Genomic DNA, 23,600 nt, shown 5'->3' on the forward strand with positions numbered 1-23,600 from the left:
ATTAAAAATAATTATTAAAAAATAATTATTTATATTTATATTAAAAAACTTAATTATTCGTGTCTTGGCATTGTATTAAAATAAAAAATAAAAGTAATAAAAAATTACTTATAAAAAAATAGTTATTAAAAAATAAATAAATAATAAGATGATTAATGTAAAAATTCTAAGATTTTAAAAATTCCCCGATTAGAAAAATTTCCGTTGTTGAGAATGGAGACAACTTGGATCGGGAGGTTTTGGTTGAGAGAGTTTCAAGCAGTGTTTTAAAACCCGGACCGACCCGACCGGTCGGACCGGTCGGACCGGGAACCGGTGGTCCAGCCGGTTCGAATCTGAAGTTGAATCGGTTATGCAGTCGACCCGTTTCAAACCGGATTGAACCGGTCAATTTTCCGGTTCAACCGGTGAACCGGTGGGTCAAACCGGTTCAACCACTTTTTTTTTTTTTTTTTTTTAATTTTTTAAGGGACCATAAATCACAAAAATAATAATGAAAATTGAATCTCTTAATGAAAAAACAAGGAGTCTTATTAAATATAACAATAACTACTTGTTCTAATATATTTGTTTGCAATATATACAACTTAAATAACTTTTATAATATATTATTAATTTTAAATTATATATTTAATAATTCAATATCTATGTAAATATTACATATATTATTTTGTGATATTAATTGCAAGCATATTATATATGTACATATTATTTATATTTTTAATTTGTATTAATATACCGTTTAACATGTAATTTTTTATATATTTTTTTACAAAATAAAAATAAAAATAATTTTAAATAAGATAAAAGAATTTAAATTTAAAATAAGATATGAATTTATTAAAATTTATAAGTATAAATATATTTAATATGAATATTTTTTAATAAAAATAAATAAAAATCGAGTCATGCGGTTCAACCAGTGATCCACCGGTTCAACCTTTGATCCACTGACCCAATACCTTAACCGGTTCGATGACCGGTCCGGTTTTTAAAACTATGGTTTCAAGCCTCGAGAAGGAGGTTAGTTAGTTTATTAATTTGTTTTAATTTTGAGCGATTCGTTGTCGTTTTCTGTGAAACTTTGAGGTAGGTGTGTCTTGAGGTTTTATATTTTTGGTTTTGATTTTAATTTCTTGAGTGTATAGTTACTACGATGGAAGTTGAACTATTGCTACGCGAGTGTTTTTACTAAAAAAAAAAAAAAAATAACTTTTGGGATAAGTTCTGGCTCCGTCCTTTGTTGAATTTGGATTTTTTGTTTACTAGGTTTGGGTACTGGAACTTGAATCTTGATACTGGGGTGGTAGCGTTTGTTTTGCAGAATGATGTTGGGAAGATAGTTTTGTTGGGGCTTTAATTCTTAATTTTTATTTTTGGGTTAATTTAGTTCTTAAGCAGCCTCACCTGCTTTTAATTTCGTCTTCTCCCTTGTTTATGAAACTGTTTGGCAATTGTGAAATTGTTGAAGGAAAAATGGAAAGTCAGTTTTGGTTAAAGGTTCACCGTTGGATATGTTCAATCGTTTTGGTTAAACTGTTTAGGGGTTGAAATTAGAGGTAGGCGGTAATGGTAAATGTGAAATGTTCTCTTTGGATCTGTTTTTTTTTTTTTAGATTGAGGGGAGTGCTAGAATTTTCAAAAGTTAAATTTGAAATTCACATTAATTTGGAGTGAAATTGAAATGTTTCATTTGACTTCTCTCGAGTGTTTGACCAACCCTGGTCTATTTACTATGAATTCAGAGAGACTGGGGGATTTCATTATATATATATACACTATTTTTTTGGGTTCTTGGCTGTCTTATCTTCATTTTTGTATCCTTAATTATCCTTCTTTGTTGCTGACATAAATTTTTTTGCTTTGTCAAATAAGGAAGGGAGTGGTTAGCATTATTCTAACTAACAATATTATTGATATTGAGTATCTGGAGATTCTAATCGAGACGCATTTCAGTCTTCAAATTTTATTCTACTTTATGTTTTAAATTGAGAAGCAATGTTGTCTGCATTGTTTAAGTTGTACTATCATTAAAACTAGTTTTAGACTTCTATGTTTGGTATATCATAGTTTTAGTTTATAGGCTGTTTGAAGCAGTGCATTTTTTTTTCAAAAAAAAGAAATTATCTCCCAATTTTGGTGGTTCCAGGTGTTATTCTTTCATTTTCATTCACCCAGGGTTGTCCATTTCTGTAGATTTTGTACTGGGATAAATACTGATTGGGTTTAGGATGATTATGTGATGTTAAAAGGGATTTTAGCATGAAAATGAAATATTTAAAATGGGAGCTTAGTGAATAAGGGAAAACATATGCTACTACTTATCTTCCTTGTCATTCATATTTGTGCTTTTTATCAACAGGTAAGCACAGTGGACACTTGATAAGCATGGGTGCCTGTGGTCCTGTGCAACTATAAGTTTTATTTTTCCCCCCAATTATATTTTGTGGTTGGACCTGATTATGAGTGTTTTCTGGTCCAGCTTTATGAGTACCAATTCAATATGGGACTTCTCTTGATTGAGAAAAAAGAGTGGAATTCTAAGTATGCTGAACTAAGTCAATATTTAGTAGAAGTGAAGGATGCTCTAGAGCGAGAAAAAGCTGCTCATTTAATTGCTCTATCCGAGGCAGAGAAGCGAGAAGAGAATCTGAGGAAGGCATTGGGTGTTGAGAAAGAGTGTGTGCTTGATGTAAGTATTTTCACCAATATGTTTACATATGAATTAAATTCTTTAATAAAAAATGCATGACTCGTGTATGAAATACGGTTATTTCGTACTATTAAATTTAAAAATTTATGTGTCAACAGCTTGAGAAGGCTCTGCGAGAAATGCGGTCAGAACATGCAAAAATCAAATTTACAGCAGACTCAAAGTTGGCCGAAGCAAATGCTTTAGTAGCTAGCATTGAAGAGAAATCTTTAGAAGTAGAAGCCAAATTACGTTCTGCTGATGCCAAATTTGCATAAATCAGCAGAAAGAGTTCTGAGTTCGATAGGAAATCACAAGACCTGGAGGCTCAAGAATCTGCACTTAGAAGGGATAGTTTATCCTTGATTGCAGAGTAAGTTATTAAAATTGATTAAATTTTTTTTTTTTATTAAATAAAAGGGTATAATGGTCAAGAAAAGTGGAGACCAAGGTGGTTACTACAAAGGGTATCCCCTTTATATATTAGTATAGATTAGTATAGATTTATATATTAATATAAATTAGTATAGATACATAAATAAACTTCATAATAAAGTAATATATATATATATATATATATAAATATATAAATTATTATTTAAAATTTACATAAATAAATATATTTAAATATATAAATAATATTTTAAATTTATGATAAAGAACTTATATCATGATATATGATTATTTATAATTATTAATAATTTTTTTAAAATGTTAAAATTTAATTTATAAATAAACATGATAAATAAAAATTAAAATAGATCAAAATTAAAAAAAAATGTCATAAAAAAGAATATTAAAAAATCTAATTAAAAATAATTATTAAAAAATAATTATTTATATTTAATATATAAGAGTTAATTATGTATGAGTATAAGTAAAAAAGAATATTAAAAAACCTAATTATTCGTGTCTTGTCCACTCCGTGCGTGCATTATATTAAAAGAAAAATATTAAAATAATGAGAAATTACTCATAAAAAGGTAGTTATTAAAAAATAAACAAAGAATAAAATGATTAATGTAAAAATAGAAACTAAAAATAATTATTGAAAGTGATATCTCATTTATATATTAGTATATAAGTATAGATTCATTAGTTTCAAGTTATTAAATTTGATTATAAATTTTTTTTATAATTTTTTATGAACATAATCAAAAATATCCACAGTCATAAAAATACGAAATGAACATAAATCCGTAACATAAAAATTAGGGTTAGTCTAGAGAGAAAACGCGGGAGCAATTTGTGACACCCTTACTACCCCAACACATATATTGTAATAATGAAAACTTACAAATAAATTTTTCAATTTCGGTAAAAGGGTTCACATGAGAATCTTCAAAATTATCCTTCAATAACCACAATAATAAAAATGAACGCAAGAGTTTATAAATTGTTTTCAAAAAATGACATTTACAATTCCAAATCCAAATAAAAACATATGTTCTAAAAATCCTCTGCCCCGATGTCACAATATTAGAGCATCCCCACAATTCAACTGTTGACATACTAGATGCCACTCGAAGCAGGATCTTCCTCACCTAAAACATCCACAATTTGTACGGTGAGAAAAGAAAACATCTATGTATATAGCACATAAGAAAACACAATATATTATCTCATTATAATTTAATATTCATAAATATTTTAACATATTGTATTTCAATCAATCATGCATTATCATCACGTCATAATTCTCAATCACACCAATCATCACAAATCTTGCACTTCACATTATGCTAAGGTCACGCTACCCATTTAACAATCTCGGGCCGTGCTCACCCCTGATATAATACTGTGCCAAGGTCATGTTATCCCTATCCTAGGGCCGTGCTCACCCCTGACATGTTAACCAAGGTCACGATACCCACGTAACAATTCAGAGTCGTGCTCACCCCTGATATAACACTGTGCCAAGGTAACGTTATCCCTAACCTAGGGCCGTACTCACCCCTGACATGTTAACCAAGGTCACGATACTCATGTAACAATCTCGGGCCATGCTCACCCCTGGTCATAGGTGTGAAGAACCACAACCACATCTCATTTACATTCCACACAACATCTCAGTTCAATTCCATACACATATTAGATAAGTCCAAAATAATGGGTTTCATACATATCAAGCAATTCACATTTAAATCATCAATTTTTATCAAATAATATAACAATGATATCCATAAATTAATATAATAATCAATAGAATTAGCCATTTAATATAATTTCAGCATAAACAGTAAAACCCCTAATTGTTCCAAAACCTAGCTCACAGACACTTTTCTACAATTTCATACATAGATCGATCTCAACCTCCTAACCCCTCATCGGCTATAGAACAGCTGAAGGCCGAGATGTTGGAGTTGAAGAGACTTTCGGTCTTGAGAAAGGAGAACGTGGAATTAAGGAGTGACAACCGATCCTAGCATCCATCCCACGGCACCCCTAATACTTTGTCAACAAGAGATCAGGGAGAGTCATCAGGATGGTATAAAGAAACAAGGGCCCCCCGGCCGCCCGGTGGTGCGACGACGACAACAATGGATCAGCAGCGAAGGTAAGGGAAGACGTCGTTCACTCCAGACATTTCCGGGGCCCGGTTGCCCGACAACTGGAAAAACTTGGCCCTGGAAAAGTACAATGGAACCACCGACCCAGAGGAACACCTCGATGCATTCGTCACTCAAGTCGGTTTGTACACTAACAACGATGCTATCATGTGTAAAGTCTTCCCAACCTCATTGAAAGGACCGACACTCAATTGGTTCACAAGACTCCCACCCGGATCAGTAGACTCGTTCACAACCTTATCTTCCCGGTTCGTAATAGTTTGCCACGAGCCGTCCTCATCAACTCACCTCAATCGCATTGGTCAACATTCGCCAAGAAAAGAAGGAACCTTTAAGAACCTTCATGGAAAGGTTCGAAAAAATGACGCTCTCAATCCGAGACTTGGACCCGGCTGTGGCAATGCATCACCTTACTACAGCACTAAGGCCCGGGCCCTTCGTGAACAGCTTATGTAAGAAGCTGCCTCAGGATTTGGACGACCTGAGGCAGAGGGCCACAAAATACATGCAAATAGTGGAATTGGCCGAGTTTCAAAATCAGAGCCGACCCGATCTTTTCCTCGGGAAGAAAGAAAGTGACAAGGAGCACCCTAGATCTCGTCCCCGAGACGTACCCGACCGCGAGAAGAATAGAGGGCCAAGATACGCGCAGTACACGCCGCTTAACACCAGCAGGGCCAAGGTGTTGGAGCAAGCCTTAGCCACAGAGGTCCTAGTTGTACCCTGAAGAGCCATGACTCCGCCCCAGGCAAATAAAACTAAAGCATGCCAGTTCCACAGAAATCGAGGACACACTACCAAGGAGTGCTCTACCCTTCGAGATCGCATCGAAGACCTCATTAAAGTTGGGCACCTTCAAAGCATCGTTCGACCTTCAGACGGAAGAAAGCACGACTACCACACTGGTAGGAGGGAGTATAAAAGGGAGAACCGAGACAGAGCACCTCCAAGGGACAGATCTCGTGAACGTAGCCGGTCTCAAGAAAGAAACAATCAGCAATGAGACCGGAATCAACCCAGACGGGTAATAAACACCATTGCGGGAGGATTCACAGGAGGGAGGAGTACGTCTTCAGCCCGAAAGAGACACTTGAGAGCAATCAAGTCGGTCAACGCCGTAGGCCGAGTAGCTTCAATCCATATGCCCCCTATTACATTTACCGATCGAGACTTTCAAGGTGTCGACCCAGTTCAAGATGACCCGATGGTCATCAGTGTGGAGATCAACAACTGTATTGTGAGGAAGACGCTTGTTGATCAAGGAAGCTCAGCGGATATCTTATACTAGAAGACATTCGAGCAACTCGACATTCCTGAACAAGAGTTGACACCTTATGATGAGCCATTGGTGGCATTTTCTGGCGAACGGGTGGACACTAGGGAACGATAGACCTATATACATACTTTAGGGACGACCAGCAGAGACGAAGGACTAAAGTACGATACATTGTGGTGCATGCTAACACCTCGTACAACAACCTGTTGGGCCGACCCTCCCTGAACAAGCTTCGAGCCATCGTTTCCACTCCCCACCTAGCTATGAAGTTCCCCTCCAAGGAGGGAACGAGCATCACTTTAAACGCAGATCAAAAGACGGCCCGCGAATGTTACTTCGCCAGCCTTAAGGTACAACCCACTTTGAAGCCGAGCCGAGATGTCAATGTCATCGGCGATGTCGGCCAACATAATTCGATTGAAGACCTGGAACTTGACCCTAGAGTGGAAGATGAGCATAGGGTCGAACCAACAGAAACAACGATCCCGTTTCAACTCGAAAGAAATGAAGGACAGGTCACTTATCTGAGTTCCAAATTGACGGAAGCCAAGGCAAGAGACATCAAGCAAGTCCTACTGAAGTACTCAGACCTATTTGCCTGGACAGCAGCAGACATGTTGGGCATCGACCCGAACTTCCATTGTCACTGGCTCTCAATATGCCGAGCCCATCGCACAGAAGAAAAGAAAGATGGGAGGAGACTGGGCCCAGGCAGTAAAAGAAGAGACAACCAAGCTACTTCAAGAGGGATTCATCAGGGAAGTCAAATACTCCACATGGTTGGCCAACGTGGTGATGGTCAAGAAGGCAAACGACAAATGGCGGATGTGCACGACTAATACCGATTTGAATAAGGCATGTCTACCCCACATTGATGCCCTGGTTGACGGAGCGGCTGGCCATCAAAGACTGAGTTTCCTTGACGCATACTTAGGGTACAACTAGATACCCATGTATCCGCCTGACGAGGGAAAGACGACATTCATCACTGATTCGGCTAACTTTTGTTACAAGGTAATGCCATTCGGTTTAAGAAATGCTAGCGCGACCTATCAGCGACTCATGGATAAGATTTTCTGTCAGAAAATAGGAACATGCTTGGAAGTATATGTGGACGACATGGTGATCAAGTCTACCTCGACTGACGACCATCCGAAAGACCTTCGTACGATTTTCGATGAAGTAAGACGGCATCACATGCGGCTGAACCCGGCTAAATGCACTTTCAGGGTTGCCGATGGAAAATTCTTGGGCTTCATGTTGTCAAGAAGAGGTATAGAGGCCAACCCTGACAAATGTCAGGCCATCATCAATATAAGGAGCCCCCATAGTATAAAGGAAGTACAGCGACTGGTCGGCTGCATCGCTTCCCTGACTCATTTTCTACCCTGCATGGCGGACAAATCAAGACCCATAATGTCTTTATTGAAGAAAGCAACCAAATTTCAATGGACCGAAGAATGTGAATCAGCTTTTCGAGACTTCAAAACGATGCTCGCAGCTCCACCGTTGTTGACCAAGCCGAATCCCCAGCTAGATATGATAATATACATCTCAGTGTCGGACAAAGCCATCAGCACAGCCTTGGTGTAGGAAAAAATGAAGCAAATGTCGGTGTACTTCGTCAGTCGAGTATTGCAGGAAGCCAAAACGAGATATCAGCATCTCGAAAAAGACAGTTTTAGCTCTTGTACACATAGCCAGACGCCTCCGAAACTATTTCCAGAGCCACCGAGTCCTTGTTCGAACGGATAGCCCAATAGTTAAGGTCTTACGGAAGCCTAAGTTGGCTAGTCAAATGGTTGCTTGGTCCATAGAACTGTCACAATTTGATATTCGTTTCAAACCAAGAGGACCCATCAAGGCACAAAGCATGGCCGACTTCATAAATGAATTCACCCCGCAAGTACTTCCCGAACCACACGTATGGACTCTACATGTGGACGGATCGTCAAACCAACAGGGTAGCGGAGACGGCATTATTCTGGAAGGTCCTGGTAAAGTGGTGATTGAATAGTCACTACGATTCAGTTTCAAAACCTCCAACAACCAAGCCGAATACGAGGCCCTTCTCGTGGGCTTGAGATTGGCAAACGACCTGGGCATAACTAGAATCCAATGTTGGAGCGACTCACAAGTAGTGACAGGGAAAGTCAACGGCACCTTCCAAATCAAAGAACCAACACTACTTTTGTACTTTCATGCTTTCCAGAAGCTAAAAGGCGACTTTGAAGATATCCAAGTTAAGCACACACCTCGGGAACTTAACACAAGATCAGATCAGTTAGCTAAGCTAGCCAGTAGCAAAAAGACCAGTCATTTGCGCAGCATGATACAACAAGAACTGCAAACGCCAAGTGTTGGGGGAACCGGATGCCTGCAAGTTCAACAAGAAGACAATTAGATGACTGGCATAACACGCCACCTATCAATGGGAGAATTACCTAGTAATCCCCTCGAAGCAAGGAAATTAAGGGTCATTGCCTCTCGATACATGTTGATTGCAGGAGAACTGTACAAGCGGGGCGTTTCTTCACCTTTGTTGACATGCCTTGCACCTGAGCAAGCACACTATGTCCTATGCAAAATCCATGAATGCGGAACACACTCAGGGGGACGAACCTTAGCTGCTAAAGTCATTCGATCTGGTTACTACTGGCCCACCCTCACGAGTGATTGCATGAAGTTCACCCAACAATGTAAGCCGTGTCAGCAACACGACCCGTTAACAAACCTACCGGTGAAAGACTTACACTTCATTACGACCCCCTGGCCCTTCTCGGTATGGGGTATGGATATCCTAGGACCATTTCCACCATCAAAAGGGCAAGTCAAGTTCCTCATGCTGGCAGTCGACCATTTTACCAAGTGGATCGAGGCGGAAGCAGTTGCCACTATTTCGGCCAACAACGTCCAAAAATTCTTTTGGAAGAACGTCATTACCCGGTTTGGTGTACCATACGCCCTCATCACAAACAACGGCCTACAGTTCACGGATCGTCGCTTCAATGAATTCCTCGAAGGACTTCAGATAAAACATCGGGTAATGTCAGTGGAGCACCTCCAATCCAACTGCCAGGCAGAGGCGGCCAACAAAGTCATTCTGAGGGAACTAAAAAGGCGCCTTCGGACAAGCTAAGGGACAATGGCCTGATCACTTGCACGAGATTTTATAAGCCTATAGGTGCACTCCTCAGAGCTCGACCAAAGAAACACCTTTCCGGTTAGCATACGGAACCAATGCCATGATCCCGCTGGAGATAGGGGAACCCACCCTCAGACGACAACAATTCACTGAAGAAGCCAACGGGGAAGCACTCAACGTAGAACTCTATTTGATTGAGGAAGCACGCGATCGGGCATTCATCAACATGGAAGCATGTAGAGCACGCGCTTCCTGAAAGCACAGGACCAAAATCAAGCCAAGAGAATTCCATCCCGGTGACCTTGTTTGGAGAATAGTGGGAGAAGCAAGAAGAGACAAAGCTCAAGAGAAACTAGCCCCCAATTGGGATGGCCCTTTCCGAGTGAGGCATAATCTCAACAACGGAGCTTACAAGCTCGAAGAACTAAATGGGAAGATCATCTCGCGAACTTGGAATGTCACGCATCTCAAGCATTATTTTAGTTAGCAAACATAATGTATTTATTTCGGGGCACTCTTTTCCTTTCCCAGGTTTTTCCCTCTTATAAGAATATGGAAGAGGTTTTACTGAGGAAAGGTTTTTAACGAGGCTCTACATCAATGAAACAAACCCTATTCTTTGAAGGAATCTTATATTTGCTTAATTTAACCTAAAAGCAAACACCTAATCCCTCCCGAGTACCTACTACTCGGCCAAGGATGAACAAAGCTTCCCTCCCGAGTACCTACTACTCGGCCAAGGATGAACAAAGTTTCCCTCCCGAGTACCTACTACTCGGCCAAGGATGAACAAAGCTTCCCTCTCGAGTACCTACTACTCGGCCAAGGATGAAAAAAGCTTCCCTCCCGAGTACCTACTACTTGGCCAAGGATGAACAAACCTTCCCTCCCGAGTACCCACTACTCGACCAAGGATGAACAAAGCTTCCCTCCCGAGTACCTACTACTCGGCCAAGGATGAAAAAAGCTTCCCTCCCGAGTACCCACTACTAGGCCAAGGATGAACAAAGCTTCCCTCCTGAGTACCTACAAAGCTTCCCTCCCGAGTACCTACTACTCAGCCAAGGATGAACAAAGCTTCCCTCCCGAGTACCTACTACTCGGCCAAGGATGAACAAAGCTTCCCTCCCGAGTACCCACTACTCGGCCAAGGATGAACAAAGCTTCCCTCTCGAGTACCCACTATTCGGCCAAGGATGAACAAAGCTTCCCTCCCGAGTACCTACTACTCGGCCAAGGATGAAACACTTAATAACTCCCGATTACCTACTACTTGGCCAAGGACGAACACTTGATCCTTATCAGGCACACCTACTCGGCGAAGGTTGAAAGAATCAATTCATCTCAAACAATTAAGCCCGCAAAACTCAAGTTACTCAATAACGAGTACTATCACCCGATCAAGTTAAGAGCAACCTTGAATGTTACAGTACGACGGTGTAAGTTATTTAAGTCACAACTGGTATTAGGATCAACAAAACCGAACCCGGACGAATGAATAAAAGAACCGAGATAGAATTCAAATGCATAAGACCTGACCTACCTTAATGAGTATTCGGCTCAGAGCAGTGAGGACTTCGGGGCAGTGTTTATTAGATAGGAAGCGTGAGAAAGAGGGTCACTTTACTACCATATATATAGAAAAATCCCCGGCAACTCAAAAGCCCCTCATAAATGTTTTTGGGAAACGAAAAGCCACCATCCCAGGACACGAAACCCTAGGTCAGCCAAGCATGCAACGGTCACAATCATCAAAGGGTACGACTCCCGAGATGTGTACGAAAACCCTAAATCTGCAAAAATTCACAGCACAAACCCCTTCGTCTTTCATCCTAGGGCTTGGGGGGCAGTGTGTACTAGTGAACACCCCCTCGGTCGGACACTGGGCCGAGAGAATCACCTAAACCGATGAAACCCACTTACGCTACCCCTTCGTCTTGAGACTTGGCCGAATACCCCATCTCGGCCAAAGAGATAGCCGAATGCTCACAATAAAAGGTGAACAAAAAACCATCAAGGAACATCCAACAAACCCCTCAGCCTCAAGCTTAATCGAACACCCCCTCGGCTTCAAGCTTAGCCGAATACCCCTTTGACCCTTAGCTTGGCCGAATACCCCCTCGGCCTTAAAGAGGAAGGAAACACTTAAAGGAAGTCAAACAAGCATCAAGGAGAAACATTCAAAGCACTCTTAGGCCTTAAGCTTGGCCGAATACCCCTTCGGCCTTAAGCTTGGCCGAATGAAGAAATACTCAAAACACCTCGGCCTTGAGTTCGGCCGAATACCCCTTCGGCCTTAAGCTTGGCCGAAGACCCAAATGAAGGACAAACCCACATGGAACACATGGCAGATTAGGATATCTATTATGCTTTGATTATCATATCTGATTAAGAGAGATTAAGGTTAACTAAAGACATTATCCATCTCCCAAGACAGAAGGCCCACTAGGCCCAATACGTCACTATAAATATACAGGTGATGGGACATAAATGAGATACGTTTTATCCAGTATAAAAGCCTTTATTGCTCTATACCGAACACTGACTTGATCGTCGGAGTGCCTTTGCAGGTACCTTCCCCACCCTTTGGAGATAGTATTCGGCCGGCACCGAAGACTTGGAAGATCGCGAGGAAGGAACAACAGTAGGAGTGTTTCTACACAGGAACAATTATTCTTTATTTAACCCAGGCTTTTTACACCTCCTTTCTCTATAAAACAATCTTCTCAAGTGAAACAGATTAAAAATAACAACAACAAAAAAATTAAAGAAAGATATTAAAGGAAAAATTTATAAAAATACTTAAATAAATCTATTTTTTAAATATTTCATATATTTTTATTATTAACTTCTCAAAATAGGATTTAACTTCTCTAAAAATAAAAAGGTGAGAAAATAAGATGTATTTATTATTGATTTAGAATTTAAAATTTAAAATTAGTTAAGCTTACAGTGTACTTTTATTAAAATTAAATGTAATTATTGATAAATTTTTTAAAATGTTAAAATTTAATTTATAAATAAATATGATAAATAAAAATTAAAATAGATCAAAATTAAAAAAAAATTGTCATAAAAAAGAATATTAAAAAACTTAATTAAAAATAATTATTAAAAAATAATTATTTATATTTAATATATAAGAGTTAATTATGTATGAGTATAAGTAAAAAGGAATATTAAAAAACCTAATTATTCGTGTCTTGTCCACTCCGTGCGTGTATTGTATTAAAAGAAAAAAATTAAAACAATGAGAAATTACTCATAAAAAGGTAGTTATTAAAAGATAAACAAAGGATAAAATGAATAATATAAAAATAGAAACTAAAAGTAATTATTGAAAGTGATATCCCATTTATATATTAGTATAGAAGTATAGATTCATTAGTTTCAAGTTATTAAATATGATTAAATTTTTTTTGTAGAATTGATACTTCTATACTTTGTTTCTGACCCATAATATTATCTTTATTATCTACTTTTCATTTTTATATAAATCATTTTATCTTTTATTTCCTTTAATAAAGAGAAGTTATGAATGTGAGAGTAGTGGGTTGGTTTAAAAAGTGATGGAGATGAAAGACACATGTCTGATTTTAAAACCCGAATTTTTCTATTGCCGGTTATATCCATATAGATTAAAGAAGACAACATATTAATAAAGTATAAATTAGTCATAAAATTTGTGAAAACTAAACTGAAGTATCCCTTTTATCTACTAGAAATGAGAAAATACTTTTATTATTTTGTCTCAATTTTATTTATTACTAAACGAAGTACATATACTAAAATAAACGTGGCTGACCCATAATAAACTATTTGTGCAAAAGGATAACCACGTAAAAAAAAATTCTACATTGGCACCATGATTTTAAATTACGGTTGTGATCGCGGTTGTAGTTGTCATTACTACAATTATGGGTATTGTGCGTATTGCAATGCGGATTACAGTCGTTACGATGTGAAATTATTAATTATTTGCACTAAATATAAAAAAATTTATAATTATCTATATAATTTTATTTTTATGTATTTATACATTTTAATTCCTTTTTTTAAAAATATTATATTATTTTAGTGAATAATTTTATTTTAAAATTATAATATCAATTTGTCGTATTCCAGATACATTGCATATATATTGCGGACACAACATCGTTACATTATAGAAAAATATATGATTTTCAATTCCACCGCAATTGCAACCTGATATCATTGCGGATAAGACCACAACTGCAATATTGTGACTACAATACATAATGCGCGGTCCACAATTTAAAACACTTTGGCATCATTTAGTGAATTTTTTTCTCAATTAATATTTAAAAAAAAATTACCAAAAAAACATCTATTACACATTATTTACTCAAGTAGACCTCTTTATTGTTCAGACTCAAAATTCGGTTCCCGGAGAACCGAATTCTGAGCACTGTTATTATTTTATTTTATTTTTGCATTTTAGTTTATGAGGAAGAGGAAAAGTGGATTTAGAACAGGTCATTCTGCAATCAGAACGGCCTGTTCTAGATAAAAAATATACACATGACGAATGGATCAGAACGGGCCGTTGTCCAAGCAGAACAGACGACCCATTCCAGTTTCAAAATTGACACATTCCTGAGTCTAAAACAAACAAAAAAATTGGATAAATAATGTGTAATAGATATTTTGTTGGTAATTTTTTTAAAAAAAATATTATTTGAGAAAAAAAAATCTCATTTAGTTAATATGAAAGGGAAAAGAAGAAAAATAATTTAAGAAAAGTTTATTATGACATGGAATTGCAACGTTATCTTGCGTATGCTGGTGGCACCGCCATCACTTGGCACAGCGCAGAAAACGCGGATTTCGGCCAGACACGTGTTGGCCGGTGATTGGAGAGAGAAAAGCGACGGTGTCAATATTCACCGACAGAAACTGCACCGGCCATTCCGCAGCAATTAAATAAATAATCCCATACATACTTTGCCACACTCAACCATCTTCATTAGATGCCATGTCGAATGAGCCTGAGAAAAGGAAGCGCGCCGCCAACGACGCCGTTTCGGACACCCACAAGAACCCGGCGCCGGAAGTCACGGACGAGGAGGTCGAGGAATTCTCCGCCATACTCCGCCGGATGAACACGGCGGTCAAGTACTTCAGGCGCGGCGGCGCCTCACGCGGACGCTGGACGGAGTCGCTGGAGGAAGAAATTGTGCAGGAAGTGAAACAGAAAACGGGGGTTAGGAATTTGGGGTTGGATCTCAACCAGAGTCCTCAGCAAGAGTGATTTTCCACTTTTCCATTCACCACTTTCATTTATCTGTAACTTTCTTTACTTTGCAGTTTAAATATGCAACAGTTTTAAGGTTGTGTTCTCCACAAATTTATCATGCCACTAATTTTGATTCTTATATGTTGTAAAAATATATAAAAAAGAAATTATATATATTTTTTAAAATAATTTTATTGATGTGAAATTTTAATGTTTTTATTTTATTAATGATTTTTTTTTGTCTTTGGAGTATCCACGTTGATAGGCGTGATTAATCTTCTCGCTACTGTTAGAGGCACTTTAAAAAATAGAATAGCTAATCCCAAGATTTAAGGCGGTTGCATACATAAGACAAGATTCGAATCTCTGATCTTGTTTAAGCGTGAATCAACTCTTACCGTTGAACCACATGCTTAAAATTATTTTTATTAATAATTAATTTATGCTGACAACTTAATTCACTACTTTTATTAGTTAATAATATTTGAATCTTATAAGAGAATAAGTATAACTTTTCTAGTTGTATTTGATAGTATATTATATAAAATTTTAATAAAATTTATTTTATTTATTAATTAGTTGAGTTGAAGTATCTTTTATTTTTATTTAAAAAAATTAAGTAATAAAAATATATTAGTTTAATTGGTGTTATAATTAGTTTTTTAATTTTTAATTTTTTAAATTTAATTAAAAATATATTTTTTTTAATTTTTTAAAATAAAAAAATATAATGATTAATAAAATGTGGAGATCAGATTAATTACTAAAAAAAGAGAAGATTTCAAGTAATTATTTAAAGAAGATATAAAAATTTTGTTTTTATATCCGAAAATATAATAATTTACTAAAAAATAAAGAAAAAAATATTATATAATTTAATTTTTTTTATAATAAATTAGATAAATATTAAAAATTATGAATATTATTTAAAGAAAATATAAAAAAAAAATCATATTTAAAAAAATAATTACTAAAAATATAATATAAATGGAGAAGATATAATGATAAAATATTTTATGTCAAATGCTTTTGTGTAAATATTTTGTATGGATGACACACATGAAGCGAAATTGAGATGGAGAGGCTTCGGACATCTCCACGCTGAACGCAAGCATAACCACGTCAAGCATGAATGCAATTTTGAAAATTTTGAATTTGACACGTATCATCTAAACTCATTTGTAAATTTGTAAATGTATTTATATATGAATTGTACAGGTAGAGACGTTCGGTCATCCCTACATCGGCCACCGAATGGAAGAACCAGGTAGCCGAACGCTAATCGGCCACCTGAATCAGCCCATCATCACTTAACACTTAATCTAGGCTTAGGGGATAATTACTTGATTAAGGTATATTACCTAATACGGTAAATACGCCATAGGGTCCATAAGGCTCAAGGCCCATAAATGTCAGTATAAATAGCTCAGGTCAAAAGGTAACGTCATTGTTCATTAATTACTCTCGATATTTGTGTTTGTCCTGACTTGAGCGTTGGAGTGCCTTTTGCAGGTACCAACCCCTCACTCACATCGGATCGGAGCAGTCGTTCGGCCCTCAATCTACGAGAAGATTATTGGTGTATCCTCTAGACAGGTACATTTGGCGCCCACCGTGGGGCCGAACGAAGTTGGTTGAAAGTTTGCTGAGAAGAACGATGCCGATAACTAGGAGAACAAACACACAAGATCGTCCTACTGAAGAGCATGTGGAGGTTGTGGATGAAACTGACCTCTCCGAAACAGTGCGATTGCTGAAACAAGAAATGGAGTTAATGAAACAACAAAGAGAGAAAGATGCAAGGGAGCTTTCGGCCTTGAGGGCTGAGAATGAAGCATTGAAAAGTCAGAATACTTCATGGAAGCCTACTCATGTCACCAACACACAAACTCAAGGGTCGTATCAATCTCACGCGATCCATACATCAGCTCCTCATGCTTCGGCAGTAGCCCCTGAGAGGTTCCCTTCGGCTTTACCTACTGTGGGTCGTCCTGCAGATATGACCACTGTCGGATCACACCGACATCCGTTTACTCCCTCTATTATGCAACTCCCTTTAATGGATAATTGGAAGGCTTTGCCTATTGACAAATATGATGGTACTACTGATCCTGATAAACATTTAGATGTTTTTCTGACACAGGTAACTCTAAGTACGACAGATGACGCTGCGTTGTGTCGGATTTTTCCCACGTCCCTCAAAGGCAGAGCTCTCAGTTGGTTCACTCGTCTCCCACCCAACTCAATCGATTCCTTCAATACATTGTCATCACAGTTCACTATCCAATTCGCAACAAGTCACCCTCATAGTCTAACGTCTTTATCTCTGGTTGGTCTTAGACAGGATAAAAAGGAGTCTCTTCGGGCATTTATGGACCGGTTCAACAAGGCTGCTTTGGAAATCAAAGATCTCAACCCAGCTGTGGCACTACATCATCTTACAACAGCATTGAAGCCAGGCCCATTTGTCAACAGCATTTGTAAAAAGCCTCCTTCGAACATGAATGATCTACGTAGGAGGGCTGATAAATACATGCAGATGGAGGAGTTGCCAGAATTTAGAAATCAAGCCCGAGCCGAGCAGTCTGCTAAACCCGAGAGATCGGTAGAACAACCATACAGGGGGCGAGGCAAAGAAATATCCCTTCGGGAGCGGCCTATTCGGGGTCCGAAATACACTCAATACACTCTGCTTAATACCAATCGTGCGGCGGTACTCGAACAGGCTTTGGCTTCCGAAGTGTTAACAATTCTGAAGAGAGCGTCCACTCCACCACGCGCGGATATTAGCAAATCTTGTCGGTATCATCGCAATCGTGGACACTCAACTGATGAATGTGCGGCCCTTAAAGACAAGATTGAAGACTTGATTAAGCAAGGAAAATTGCATAATTTTGTGGACCGGCCAGGTTCGTCCCAGACTCGCTCATATCAACCCAGATATCAAGATCGGCACAGGCAAGATCGTTTTGATAAAACCTCCGATAGAGCTCGGCGTGAAAGAAGCAGGTCGCGCGAAAGAAAAGATGACTCGGCACCTTCACATAGGAAGGTTATTAATACTATTGCTGGTGGATTTGCGGGTGGAGGCACCACTTCTTCAGCCCAAAAGAGACATCTCCGAGCTATCCGATCGATCAATACTGTTCATAGACAGTCTTCTCGGCGGTTGCCAGCAATAACCTTCACTGATGCTGACTTCAAAGGCATTGATCCGGAGCAAGACGATCCGATGGTTATCAGTGTAGAAATCCACAATTGCATCGTCAAGAAAACATTGATCGACCAGGGCAGTTCGGCAGATATTATATATTGGAACACATTCAAGCAGTTGGGCATTTCTGAAAAAGAATTGCTTCCCTATGACGATCCGTTGGTTGGTTTTGCAGGGGAGAGGGTCAGTACCAGGGGTTACATTAAACTCTTCACACGCTTTTGTTTTGACGAACAAGAAAGCAGAGAAGTTCAAGTAAAATATATTGTGGTGGATGCTAGCACTTCATATAATATCCTCCTCGGCAGACCGTCTTTGAATGCATTGGGGGCTATCGTCTCAACACCACATTTGGCGATGAAGTTTCCATCCGACAAAGGGAAAATAATCACAATTCACGCCGATCAGAAGACTGCTAGAGAATGCTATTATGCTAGTTTGCGAGTTTTACCGTTGGAAGAAAGAAAATCTAAATCAAACAGAATACATGCTGTGAACGCTTCGGCACTTCTAGAGGAGGCTGTGTGGGATCTTGATCCAAGAATGAATAATGAAGAGCGTGTGGAGCCGATTGAGTCAAAAATACATTTTCAGATAGGTTCACGTCCTGAGCAGGTTACATACATCGGTGCCGATATGTCCAAAGACGACCGTTCGGCCCTATGTAAGGTTATAGTGGAGAATAAAGATCTTTTTGCTTGGACACCTTCTGACATGCCGGGTGTAGACCCGAAGGTTATGTGTCATAAGTTATCAATTTGTGCCGAGGCAAGACCGATCGCGCAGCGGAAAAGAAAAATGGGGAACGAAAGAAAACTTGCGGTTGACACGGAGGTTGCCAAGTTGCTTGATGCCGGATTCATTCGGGAGGTCCATTACACCACTTGGTTGGCAAATGTAGTAATGGTAAAAAAGTCAAATGGGAAGTGGAGAATGTGCACTGATTACACAAGTCTCAACAAGGCATGTCCTAAGGATGCTTACCCACTTCCAAACATAGATCGATTAGTTGATGGAGCCTCGGGTCATGGAATGTTGACTTTTCTTGATGCTTACTCGGGATATAACCAAATTCCCATGCATACCCGTGACGAGGAAAAGACAGCCTTCATAACCGATTCGGCCAATTACTGCTATCAGGTAATGCCGTTTGGGTTGAAAAATGCAGGGGCAACGTACCAAAGGTTGATGAACAAAGTTTTTCAACACCAAATAGGCAAGAACATGGAAGTGTACGTGGATGACATGGTCGTAAAATCCAAAAGCATCGATCGGCATGTAACGGACCTTTCGGAAGTATTCCAACAGGTGCGCAAGTATGATATGCGGCTCAATCCGGAGAAGTGCGTATTTGGAGTGTCCGGAGGCAAATTCCTGGGCATCATGCTTTCGGCGAGAGGTATTGAAGCTAATCCTGACAAGTGTATGGCAATCGTCAACATGATAAGCCCTCAGAACCTTAAACAAGTTCAACAACTAGCAGGTCGGCTTACAGCGTTGTCACGATTTCTCCCGTGTTTGGCCGAAATAACGAAACCCATGGTGGGATTGTTGAGAAAAGCGAAAAAATTTGAATGGTCTGATGAATGTGAAAAGGCCTTTCGGACCCTAAAGGAACGTCTCGGTTCGCCGCCTATACTTTCTAAGCCTGATCCAACGCTACCAATTGTGGTCTATTTATGTGTATCAAATGATACAATAAGTACAGCTCTAATTCAAGAACGGGAGGGACAACAACCTATTTACTTCATCAGTCGCATGCTACAGGAGGCTGAGACAAGGTACCAGCTCTTGGAAAAAGTGGCACTGGGGCTAGTCCATACCGCTCGGCGCCTCCGGCAATATTTCCAGAGTCACCAAATCGTCATTTGAACTGATTGCCCGATAGCTAAAGTGTTACGTAAACCAGAATTGGCAGGAAGGATGATGGCTTGGTCTATCGAGTTATCGGAGTTTGACATTGGTTTTCAGCCTAGAGGGCCGATCAGGTCCCAGTGCTTGGTGGATTTTATCAATGAGTTGCAGCCGAAAGGTTGTTTTGTGAATAGTTTGTGGACGATACATGTGGACGGTTCCTCAAACAGTCAAGGTAGTGGAGCTGGAATAATTTTGGAAGGACCAACAGGATTGATTCTAGAACAATCATTACGGTTTTTGTTTAAAGCTTCAAATAACCAGGCCGAGTATGAAGCGTTGTTGGCAGGTTTAAGGCTTGCACAAAAGATCGGAGTTAGCCGATTGGAGTGCTGGACCGATTCAAAAATTGTAGCAGAGCAGGTGAATGATAATTTTCAAGTAAAAGATGCGAACTTGTTAAAATATTATCATTTGTTTCAAAAACTGCGTGATATGTTTGAAGAAGTTCATGTAAAGCACACCCCAAGAGAAAACAATGAGAGGGCGGATCAGTTGGCTCGGTTGGCAAGCAGTACCAGAAAACCCGGACAGTTGAGAACCACGCTTCACTTGGAACTTGAAGCACCAAGTGTGGTAGCTGCCGAATGTTTGGCAGTGCAGGAGTCCGCTCGAACATGGATCACTGAGATAGTGGAGCATCTTGAATATGGTAAACTACCATCGGATCCAACGGCTGCTAAAAAGCTCCGAACGCAGGCTACTAGATATATTGTGGTTGGAGGAGAGCTGTATAGAAGAGGATTCTCGGTTCCGTTGTTAAAATGCGTTGATAAAGAGCAAGCCAATTATATATTGAGAGAGATTCATGAAGGGATATGCGGTTATCATTCGGGAGGACGAACTTTAGCCACTAAGGTGCTTCGGGCAGGATACTATTGGCCTAGTCTCAGGGAAGATTGTGTAACGTTCGTAAAACACTGTATATCATGCCAACGGCATGGTAACCTTATTCATGCTTCAGCTGAAGAACTTCATGGTATTAATTCACCTTGGCCGTTCGCAATGTGGGGTATGGATATTCTTGGACCCTTCCCAATTGCCAAGGGTCAGTGCAAATTTTTGCTAGTTGCTGTAGACTATTTCACGAAATGGGTCGAGGCCGAGCCACTTGCTAGTATCACAGCTGCTAATGTTCAAAAGTTTTTGTGGAAAAACATCATTACTCGCTTCGGCATTCCATATGCACTTGTAACCGATAATGGTTTGCAATTCACCGATCAAAAACTTAATCGGTTCATTCAGGATCTCGGCATCAAGCACAGATTCACATCGGTAGAACACCCACAAGCCAATGGGCAGGCCGAAGCAGCAAATAAAGTAATTCTTGGTGAATTAAAGAAAAGATTGGGAGATGCCAAGGGAGCTTGGGCAGAGGAGTTGTTAGAGGTTTTATGGGCTTATCGGTGCACGCCTCAGTCCACGACCAAAGAAACACCCTTTCGGCTAACATATGGCACTGATGCAATGATACCTGTTGAGGTAGGAGAACCCTCTTTTCGGCGACAATATTTTGATGAAAATACCAATAATGTATCTCTCCGAGCTGAGGTTGACATGGTCGATGAAGTCCGTATCAGAACAGAGATTATAGCTGAAGCTTGCAAGCAGAAGATGGCTCGTAGGTTTAATTCCAACCTTATTAAAAGAAGTTTCCAGGAGGGCGACTTGGTGTGGAGAGTGCAAGGATCGGCAAGACGTAATACGAAAGAAGGCAAGTTGGCTGCTAACTGGGATGGTCCATTTCGGGTACGACATAATTTGGAAAACGGCGCATACAAGTTGGAAGAACTCTCGGGCAAGGTCATTCCCAGAACGTGGAACGCTTCTCATTTGAAGACATATTATAGCTAGTATATATTGTAAAAGGACCTTGTGTAAACAGATGGTGTACTCTTTTTCCTTGATCGGTCTTTTCTCCCCTTATAAAAAAGTGAAAAGGGGTTTTGGCCGACAAGGTTTTTAACGAGGCACCCATTAATGAAATTACTTCAGTTCTTCCATTATATTTGACAATTCTTAACAGCTGTTCAAATCTCGCAACAGGCTTCCCTCCCAAGTTGTTCAACTCGGCTAAGGATGTGCCTTAAAAAATCTCGCAACAGGCTTCCCTCCCGAGTTGTTCAACTCGGCTAAGGATGTGCCTTAAAAAATCTCGAAACAGGCTTCCCTCCCGAGTTGTTCAACTCGGCTAAGGATGTGCCTTAAAAAATCTCTAAACAGGCTTCCCTCCCGAGTTGTTCAACTCGGCTAAGGATGTGCCTTAAAAAATCTCTAAACAGGCTTCCCTCCCGAGTTGTTCAACTCGGCTAAGGATGTGCCTTAAAAAATCTCGAAACAGGCTTCCCTCCCGAGTTGTTCAACTCGGCTAAGGACGTGCCTTAAAAAACCTCGAAACAGGCTTCCCTCCCGAGTTGTTCAACTCGGCTAAGGATGTGCCTTAATAAGCAAGCAATTCCGAATGAACCCATTTGGAATTGCTCAGAAAGCAAGCAATTCCGAACGAACCCGTTCGGCATTGCTCAAAAAGCAAGCAATACCGAACGAACCCGTTCGGCATTGCTCAAAAAGTAAGCAATCCCGAACGAACCCGTTCGGCATTGCTCAAAAAGTAAGCAATCCCGAACGAACCCGTTCGGCATTGCTCAAAAAAGCAAGCAATTTCGAACGAACCCGTTCGGCATTGCTCAAAAAGAAAACAATTCTGAAGGAACCCGTTTGGCATTGCTCAAAAAGCAAGCAATCCCGAATGAACCCATTCGGCATTGCTCAAAAAGCAAGCAATCCCGAAGGAACCCGTTCGGCATTGCTCAAAAAGCAAGCAATTTCAAATGAACCCGTTCGGCTTTGCTCAAAAAGCAAGCAATCCCGAAGGAACCCGTTCGGCATTGCTCAAAAAGCAAGCAATCCCGAACGAACCCGTTCGGCATTGCTCAAAAAGCAAGCAATACCGAACGAACCCGTTCAGCATTGCTCAAAAAGTAAGCAATCCCGAACGAACCCGTTCGGCATTGCTCAAAAAGTAAGCAATCCCAAACGAACCCGTTCGGCATTGCTCAAAAAAGCAAGCAATTTCGAACGAACCCGTTCGGCATTGCTCAAAAAGCAAGCAATTCCGAAGGAACCCGTTCGGCATTGCTCAAAAATCAAGCAATCTCGAATGAACCCATTCGGCATTGCTCAAAAAGCAAGCAATCCCGAAGGAACCCGTTCGGCATTGCTCAAAAAGCAAGCAATCCCGAATGAACCCGTTCGACATTGCTCAAAAAGCAAGCAATCCCGAAGGAACTCGTTCGGCATTGCTCAAAAAGCAAGAAATCCCGAACGAACCCGTTCGGCATTGCTCAAAAAGCAAGCAATGCCGAACGAACCCGTTCGGCATTGCTCAAAAAGCAAGCAATGCCGAACGAACCCGTTCGGCATTACTCAAAAAGCAAGCAATTCCGAATGAACCCGTTTGGCATTGCTCAAAAAAACAAGCAATTCCGAAAGACCCGTTCGGCATTGCTCAAAAAGCAAACAATTCCGAACG

The 23,600-nt window shown here is 39.7% G+C and overlaps 1 protein-coding gene across 1 annotated transcript; it reads left to right on the plus strand.

Annotated features, from left to right (window-relative positions):
- The first annotated feature begins 577 nt into the window (after window positions 1–577).
- Window positions 578–3,138, plus strand: LOC114915577 (nuclear matrix constituent protein 1). The gene is made up of 2 exons (XM_029270444.2): window positions 578–2,692; window positions 2,812–3,138. The coding sequence occupies exons 1-2, from the start codon at window positions 2,504–2,506 to the stop codon at window positions 2,968–2,970; spliced, it is 348 nt and encodes a 115-aa protein (XP_029126277.2). The 5' UTR covers window positions 578–2,503; the 3' UTR covers window positions 2,971–3,138.
- Window positions 3,139–23,600: the final 20,462 nt, after the last annotated feature.

Source organism: Cajanus cajan, chromosome 11, assembly GCF_000230855.2.
Source record: "Cajanus cajan strain Asha chromosome 11, NIPB_CcT2T_4, whole genome shotgun sequence".
Taxonomy (NCBI): Eukaryota; Viridiplantae; Streptophyta; class Magnoliopsida; order Fabales; family Fabaceae; genus Cajanus; species Cajanus cajan.

Excerpts from the sequence above, each read along its gene's own strand:
- LOC114915577 (XM_029270444.2), top strand. The coding sequence starts at position 2,504 with ATGGGACTTCTCTTGATTGAGAAAAAAGAGTGGAATTCTAAGTATGCT. Across the intron at positions 2,693-2,811 it reads AGAAAGAGTGTGTGCTTGAT|CTTGAGAAGGCTCTGCGAGA; the intron begins GTAAGTATTTTC and ends ATGTGTCAACAG.